An 8,808-nucleotide genomic window follows, 5' to 3' on the forward strand; every position below is an offset into this window, starting at 1 on the left:
TAACAAAATTAAAGTCATATAATTAATTAACAACAACAATGAGGGAAGGGGAATGGAAACAAACAATTAAAAGCAATTATTTGACAAAAAATTAGCTAAATTTAACAAAAAAAAATTTAAAAAATTGAGACTAACTTGTTATGGTGGTGGAAGAAGTGGTTGTCGTGTTGTACCGGCAATGGTCGGCTGGCTGCGGCGGTGGCGGTGTGCGGCGGCAGCATGTGGCGGCGGCGTGTGGCGGCGTGGTGTGGAGGTATCAAGTGTTGTTGTTGGTGGTTGGTTTTTAATTGTTTGGGTTTTTTTGAATTAGAGAGGAAAGTTAGTTTGTTAGTGAGAGAGTAGGGGTAGTCGACGTCTTTTGCAATGAAAACGTCGTTGATGTTTACGGATTGGATCAAATTTTAGGCGGTTCGGATCGAGTTGCTCATATCGAGTCGGCTTTTGTCGAGTCTCGTACACCCCTAAATCGTGGACAATTTTTATGGCCTTCCAATTATTCAATTTTCTCATTTCAAGTAACCGAATCAACACCACCGCCAACGAAAATTAAAAGTAGAAGAAAGTAGCCGTTAACTTTGTCTCTTTCTATCTCCAATATTTTACATTCTCGACAAATTCGCATCTATTATTTTCATTTTTCATTTACTTTCCTAAATTTCCCTCATTTTGATTCTTGTTTAAGGGAATAATACCAAGAATTCAGCAATTATATTCATCCCTATTTAGGAATATTATTTTGATTCACACTGCAACAACAACAAAAATAAATTCCATACTTTTCAGGTGATTTTTGCTAATCCTAATTTAGCAACATATGATTATTATCTTAGTTAAATATTCAGTTTTCCTTTTTGGGTTTAAGTTAGATTGTTGCTCATTTCTTGATTCTACACTGTTTACAAACCCTAGATTGTTATTATTTCAAATGATAAATGTTCGAATCATTATCATTGGATCGTTTAGCACAAATGTTAGTATTCTTTTCGTGTCAATCATTTGTTTACTTTTTTTTTATTATTATTTGTAAGGGGTATTTTAATCGAAGGTAAACAAATGATTGGGACGGTGGGAGTACCAAATTAGGGAAAGATTGTATCTTGTCTGATTAATTTCATGTACCCATTTAATTTGTTAACATAAAGAATGTACCTTTTGCTGTGTATGAGTTATTCCGAGCCGTTGATTAAGCGAGTTCAAAAGATTCTCAGAACTGGTTAAAAAATTTTGGGGGTCTGAAAATCTTTCTAAATCAGTAGTAACGAAATTTTCAATCTTTCTAAAACACACCTCTCAAATTCATTTGACGGCCTGTGAATCACCACACGAAATGATTAGTCAAAGATTGAATATTTTTAGAAAGATGCTAAATTACTGTAGTATAGTCCATTCCTTCCTCAATGAAAGACCCAAATCTCTGATCATCATTTTGGATAAGAATGTAGGAGAAATAGTTGTAGTTTTGAAGTATAAAGCCTCAAAGTAGTAATCATGATTCCGGGTTTAATTAATTTCATGAATCCAGTGATCATGAACATTATTTTGTTATTTGTTCCCAATTAGTGGATTAATGTCACATGTTTGTCGAAATGCTTGGATTTCTGCAGTGGTATCTGAGTTTGGAGGATGAGTATAAGGGAGCCTGTTACCCCATTGGCTAAGATCCGGACAACCCATACGACTACGCCAGGGGGGACCAGGGTCCGGGAGGAGAAAATACTGGTCACGGTTCGAGTTAGGCCATTGAGTACAAGGGAATTGGCTGGGTATGATTTAATTTCCTGGGAATGCCCTGATGATCATACTGTAGTGTTCAAGAATCCAAGTGATGAAAAACCCTCTTCGTCATTTACCTTTGGTATGGCAACGAACACGTATTTATTGGAAATATGAGTAAATAATACAAGTTTACATAGATGGTTTATGGTTAGGTTGACTTGTAAACTGTTCCTTTGAGGCAGATAGAGTTTTTGGTCAAAATTCTGGAACAACAAAGGTGTATAAAGAAGGGGCAAAGGATGTCGCTTTATCTGCTCTAACAGGAATCAACGGTATACTAACACGCCTTAATGATAGATTATGTTATCTTTTCCATGGTAGAGTTATGTATACAATCTTGAAACTGAGTTAGTTTTCTTGCAGCAACAATTTTTGCTTATGGGCAGACTAGCAGTGGTAAAACATATACCATGAGAGGGATAACAGAACTTGCCATCGAGGACATCTTTGAGCATATGAGAAATGTAAGCTTCAATGTTGTTATTTTTCACAGTTAATGTTGTTAATTTCTCTTCTCAATCAGAGTATAAACTAATGTTTCACTTGTTTTCATATTATCACCTCCATCTCATTCATATTGTCCCATTTTACTTAATGGTGGGTCAGAATTGATCTGTTTCTTCTCATAATGCATAGTGGATACAACTCTTTTCAAAATTCAAATGAGAATATGAAGATATTTGATTGCGTGAATCAAACTAGTCAATCTCTACATCCTACATCAACATATATTTGGAGAAATTAACATTTACCAGTCAAAAGAGAACAATTAAACTGGGATAGGAGGTAGCCAGGTAGGACTGCGTAAATGGTCCCTTGCTCGACTTGTAACGTGGTATGATAGCTCAAGTGATGTATATTGGATTGGAATGCTTATGTTTTCTCTATTGTATGTTGTCTGCAGAACCCGCAAAGGGATTTTGTCCTAAAAATTTCTGCATTGGAAATCTATAACGAGACAGATCTGTAACGTGGTATGATAGCTCAAGTGATGTATATTGGATTGGAATGCTTATGTTTTCTCTATTGTATGTTGTCTGCAGAACCCGCAAAGGGATTTTGTCCTAAAAATTTCTGCATTGGAAATCTATAACGAGACTGTGGCAGATCTTTTGAACCGCAGTTCTGGTCCACTTCGGCTTTTAGATGACCCAGAGGTATTTGGTGATGCAATCATACAAGTAAGCAATGTATTATCATATCCCATCTGCATCCAAATAAGAGAGCAATTTTCTGGTTGCAGAAAGGAACCATTATTGAGAAGCTTGTCGAAGAGGTTGTAAAAGACAGCCAGCATTTGAAGCACCTAATCAGTGTCTGTGAAGGTGTGTATCTCAGTTCCATCTGTATTGTGCTACTTAGGAATGGTAGTCATTTTCTATGCTTCAAATTTGAACTCATATTTGAACTCATATTCTGCATCTTTGGTAACACTGCATACCTTGTCTGTGTGTAACATAACTGATGTGTATTCGATTGTGCTCTTGTTTTTTTCAGCTCAAAGACAAGTAGGGGAAACCGCTCTGAATGATAAAAGTTCAAGATCACATCAGATAGTAAGACTGGTAATATTCTCCTCTGGATTTTATTTTGTGTAATCTATGAATGATAAAATTTATATTCTGTTCCCCTCTTGACTTACTGAATAAAGTTTTGGGAACACAATGAAACACATTTTGGGTTGTAAATAGGAAGGAAAGGTAAAGGCACTGTGGTATAAGAAGCTAAACTTCTTGCATGCCTTCGAACCTATATGTTACACTGTTTCATATTGTCTGTGATTTTTTATTAAATAACATTCTGATCCAACCTTTTGGCCCTACTTTTTTCTAATGTAGACCATTGAGAGTCGCCTCAAGGGAAGTTCAGGTCGTGTAAAGTCCTTCATTGCAAGCCTGGTACTTCTCTCCCTCTTTCTTTCTAATTTATGTCATTGGACTGTAGGAGCTGAAACATGTTAAATTAAAATGACACGAAATATTGCAGAATCTTGTTGACCTAGCTGGGAGTGAGCGTGCCTCTCAAACGAAGAGTGCTGGTCTAAGATTGAAGGAAGGAAGTCATATCAATCGAAGTCTGTTGACACTCACACAAGTTATTAGAAAACTGAGGTTAGTGTTTGCAGTAGCCGAAATTGTCCTGTGCCCAACTCATGAAGGATGCAGCCTGGACATGCTATGATAGAATTCTGTGCTTTGTAAAACATTGACATACACATTTACATCTACATTTCTCGTCATTGAAAAAGGATGCAATCTTTCATCAAGCTTGAGAGTTGAGATTCATTAATGTAGTCGTGATGTAGTTTATCACATTTAAAGCGCACACTTATTACGCAAATTTTTGTAATTGCAGTGCACTGATTGGTTTCTTTATCTTGCTCTTTCTCTTTTCTAATCCAGCGCCGGAAAAAGAACTGGTCATATACCCTACAGAGAATCAAAGCTCACACGAATATTGCAGACCTCACTTGGGGGAAATGCACGCACTGCGATTATCTGTACTCTCAGCCCTGCATTGAGTCATGTTGAACAATCCCGCAATACGCTATTGTTTGCAACTAGCGCAAAGGAAGTTACAAACACTGCTCGAGTGAATGTGGTACGATATTCTTCTATGTGATGGAGCGAAGTATTTTCAGAGAGTAGAACTTTGTATCATCTTAATGTCAGTATATGTGGGTGTTCTGTACACTGCTATGTGATTGTAAGGGCTTTATCTAAATAGCAAATGTTATTCTATGATCAGGTTGTTTCAGACCAACAGTTAGTGAAGCATTTACAACAGGAAGTTGCCAGATTAGAAGCAGAGCTGCGAAGTCCAGAACCTGTACCAGCCTCCTCTTTAAGTGCATTGCTTGTTGAGAAAAATAAGAAAATCCAGACGGTATGCCTCTCAGTATTAATACACTGAATCTTTTTTATTATTTTTTTTTCCTTTTTTATCTTTTACTATGAGAAAAAGAATCACTATCTAAGATAGGCCATTGGTTTTGGTAATTATTTGGAATTTGCTAAGCCTATTCTGCTGTAGTGCATCGAGGGAAAGGTTATTTTTTAAAGCATTGACTAATTAAGGTTTTGTAACATGTCTAGTTGGAGAGAGAAGTGAAAGAGGCCAAACGCCAAAGAGATCTTGCACAGTCGCAGCTTGAGCTGGAAAGAAGTGGACGCAAGGAACAGAGGGTATCAATGAGCATTTAAATTTACAGTTTCATTCGTTTTTGGCTGAGTTGCCATCCTGTTGCTTACCCAACATGATTTTTTTAGGGAGTAAACAAATCCAGCCCATCTCATCAAGTAAGGAAGTGTCTTGATTATACAACGGATGCTGTCTTAGGCAATGCCTCTGAAACGCCGGAGGGAAATAAAGCCAGAAGACAGTCGCTGCTTAGGCAGTCTGTTACTTCCACAGACCCTACACTTCTGGTGCAAGAAATACGGAAACTTGAAATGCTTCAAAGACAACTTGGTGAAGAAGCCAACAAAGCTCTTGATGTTCTGCAAAAGGAAGTTGCTTGTAACAGGTTGGGGACACAAGATGCAGCAGAAAATGTGGCAAAATTACTTTCTGAGATTAAAAACATGCAAGTATTAAATTCCATACCCGAAGACATTGTTTTGAGAGATGGAGCCAACCTGAAGGATGAAATTGAAAGATTAGATTCACAGGGGCAAACAATTGAATCTTTGGAAAAGAAACTTGAGAATGTCCAGAATTCTGTTGATAGACTGGTTTCTACTTTTGCAAACAGTGAAGATGCCAGAGAATCAAAGACGCATTCTAAGAGGAAGAAGGGGATACCCTTCAATCTCAGTAACAGCCCGAACATGTCAAACTTTATAAGGGCTCCGTGTTCTCCCCTTTCTTCGATTGGGAATACGATTGCAGAACATAAGAGTTCAGGGCCAAACAGTGATAGTTTGACAAATTCGTGCAGAAGTATTCCTATTGCGAGTTCAATTTCCTCCAGGGAGAATACTCCTGTTCGAGAAAAATCCGCATCCTCATTTAATGTTAAGAAAATGCAGCAAAAGTTTAATAATGCACTCGAGGAGAGTGCTCGTAATATCAGAGCTTATGTAAGTGAACTTAAGGAAAGAGTTGCCAAGCTTCAATATCAAAAGCAACTTCTGGTTTGTCAGGTGAGAATTATTATGCAACTCAGCTTTTGTTGCCTCCCATTCCCTTCATTAAAAATCTGACTTCTGCAAGAATTGATATATTAATTCACTTCAGGCTGTTAGATAGTGTAATCATGAGTCTTATCCTAAATTGCAAGAGTTGATGTTGCATCCTAAGCAAAAAATAAATAAATAATGGTTGGGTGAGATTTTGAAAATGGGCTTTTATTTTTATTCAATTTGATTATTTTAATGTCTATTTCCGTTTAGCTTTTCTTGTTCGGAGTGGTCTATGCATTTGGTTTTCGCTCTTGGCGCTGGGACAACTTTGTACTCTTGCATCGGTCTCTGTTATCCCTTTGACCTCATTAATAAGCTTATAGGTAAAAGAAAATAATGTGTTCTTTATTTATACAACAGCTAGATTCATGAAGAATCAGCTGTCAGAAAGGCTAAGAAACAAGTAAATAGTTAAAAGTTTTCACACTTGTGGAGTCATTCGAACTCGTAGAAGCCAAGAACTTGCACAAACGGATGTCATTCACAGTATTGTGGAAACCAGTTAAAAGTAAATAGTTAAATAGTTGCCTTTTATGGTGCTTTTATGCACAGTATAAAATTGCTTGAAGGATTTCCTCTTATACCTGTGTGTTGTGCGGAAACCAGGTACTAGAATTGGAAGGTGGTGAGCCAAGAACCAGTGTACAAGACCCAGTAGATCAATCTCCTTTCTCTTGGATGCTAATGTTTAAGGAACAAAGAAGGCAAATAGTCATGTTATGGCATTTGTGCCACGTCTCTCTAGTTCACCGCTCACAATTTTACCTGCTGTTCAAGGGCGATCCTGCTGATCAAATATACATGGAAGTTGAGCTCAGAAGGCTAACATGGTTAGAACAACACTTGTCAGATCTCGGAAATGCAAGCCCTGCACTACTCAGTGATGAACCCGCCAGCTATGTTGCATCAAGGTATATTACATCTAGATCTTATAATTGGAATCAGTTCATTGGGTATGGGTCTGGTCAATGATTCTGAGACATGTCTATTAATGTTTTTGTTATTTGTTGAAGTCATTTCGGATTGGGTTTTGTCGCGTCTGAATTTACACAGTACTATTGTTTTACTCAAGTTGATGCAACCCATCAAGTAATCTGTTTTAGAAGCTTTAGATACCATCTTAGTAACTCTTTATTAATGCAGCATTAAGGCGCTTAAACAAGAACGAGATTACTTGGCGAAGAGGGTTAGCTCAAAACTGGCCCCGGAGGAAAGGGAGATGTTATACAGAAAATGGGAAATTCCAGCAGAGGGTAAACAAAGGAGATTGCATTTGGTGAATAAACTTTGGACAGACCCGCACAACTTGCAGCATATTCAAGAGAGCGCGGAGATTGTCGGAAAACTAGTCGGGTTCTGTGAATCTGGGGAGCAAATTACCAGAGAGATGTTCGAGTTGAACTTCAGATCCCCGTGCGAGAAGAAATGGATGGGCTGGAACTTGATTTCAAACCTGTTACATCTGTAAATCCTTTGCTATGTATTTCTGTGTATATTAATTGTCAGTGTTAATCTGAGAGTCATCAAAGGTAGAATCATTAGGTCAGAAATTAACTGTTGACAATGTTGTTAAAAGAAGCCGCCTTAACACCAAGATATTACCAGATGATATTTGAGCTCTTGGTGATGTACGTTTCGCTTCCATGATTTGAGCTCACAAGTAATACCTTTCTCGGCCTTTTGGCTAAGATCAAGTGTGTAGCTAGCTCACTAGTAGCTACTCGACTTCAAATATCAAGACAAGGAAGTTGTACTTTTGCAATCCGTATTAGAAATGAATATCAAACCTTATAATCCAGAGTCATACATATTCCCCCTAGTCGTAACCATCAATTCTCTCAAATAATGAGAGTTCTCTCTCTACGGAGAGTTTCCTTTTTAATTCATAAACAACCTTTTAATTTACAGCCTTCCACACAGCTTCTTTTGTCGTTTTGTTTTTCTCATCTTTAACCCTTCTCTCAAACTTATCCCCTCTTTTATTACTTGATAGCTTTTCTTTTCTGTTTTTCATCCTACACCACTCATTTGTCTGACACCTTATCTCTTTTTTCACCTCTTCACCTCTTCATCAGCCTTTCCACCTCTTCCACCGTTTAAATTTCACCTTGTTTATCCTTTCTTTCTCTGTTTTTTTAGCCTTCACCAACCTTTTTCTGTGTTAATTTTTACCATGGCTCTACCTTACCAAGCTGGTCCTTTAATAAATCTACCGATGAACATCCGTGTCAATCTTACTTATATTAATTTCAATCTCACTTTAGCTGGACTTTTTGTCGACCAAAGACGCTTTCATCTAGAAAGGATCCAGCATTATATTAATTTGTCTTGGACCACTCATGAAGTCGCTAAGATACACGTTATGTATCCGTACTTCATTTTCGAATTCACTCACCCTGCTGACTTTGAACTTTTTAGTCGGCTTCGCTGTTTGAATATAGAAGGAAGTCTGTTGGTCCTCCGAAAGATGACTTGGGATTCCGTGCTTGAAGATATGAACTTTACCACCGTTCCTCTTTGGGTTAGAGTACATGGCCTGCCGGTTCAGTATCTTCACCCTTCTGTGGCTGCCCATCTTCTGCAACATATGGGAGAAGTTGTTGAAGAAGAGGATATTGGGCCTGGCCTTCCCCCTCGGCCTTTTGTCAAAGCTCGTGTTTGGGTCGACCTCTCTCAACCTCTTATCCCGGGTTGTTACATTCCTCTTAATGATGACAGAATTCACTGGGTTTCTTTTGGTTATGAAGGTGTTTTTCGATTTTGTCGCAGATGTGGTACAGTGGGTCATAAAAACTCTTTCTGTAATCTGAACATCGCTCGTGCTACAGCTAAAATTGACAGACGACTT

At 37.9% G+C, this 8,808-nt stretch overlaps 1 protein-coding gene across 1 annotated transcript; it reads left to right on the forward strand.

The window, feature by feature from the left end:
• The first annotated feature begins 481 nt into the window (after positions 1–481).
• On the forward strand, positions 482–7,578 carry LOC141592468 (kinesin-like protein KIN-7B). Its single transcript, XM_074413152.1, has 15 exons — positions 482–783; positions 1,605–1,855; positions 1,959–2,048; positions 2,140–2,240; positions 2,820–2,933; positions 3,020–3,101; positions 3,274–3,341; positions 3,615–3,674; positions 3,763–3,887; positions 4,179–4,377; positions 4,525–4,662; positions 4,872–4,961; positions 5,046–5,921; positions 6,567–6,871; positions 7,104–7,578. Exons 2-15 carry the CDS (start codon positions 1,624–1,626, stop codon positions 7,426–7,428), a joined length of 2,805 nt encoding a protein of 934 aa, XP_074269253.1. The 5' UTR covers positions 482–783; positions 1,605–1,623; the 3' UTR covers positions 7,429–7,578.
• The last annotated feature ends 1,230 nt before the right edge of the window (positions 7,579–8,808 follow it).

This window comes from Silene latifolia, chromosome 7 (assembly GCF_048544455.1).
Source record: "Silene latifolia isolate original U9 population chromosome 7, ASM4854445v1, whole genome shotgun sequence".
In the NCBI taxonomy this organism is placed as follows: Eukaryota; Viridiplantae; Streptophyta; class Magnoliopsida; order Caryophyllales; family Caryophyllaceae; genus Silene; species Silene latifolia.

Coding starts and splice junctions, on each gene's coding strand:
- LOC141592468 (XM_074413152.1), top strand. CDS start 1,624: ATGAGTATAAGGGAGCCTGTTACCCCATTGGCTAAGATCCGGACAACC. Junction 3,102..3,273: donor CCTAATCAGTGTCTGTGAAG/GTGTGTATCTCA, acceptor TGTTTTTTTCAG/CTCAAAGACAAGTAGGGGAA. Junction 5,922..6,566: donor AGCAACTTCTGGTTTGTCAG/GTGAGAATTATT, acceptor TGCGGAAACCAG/GTACTAGAATTGGAAGGTGG.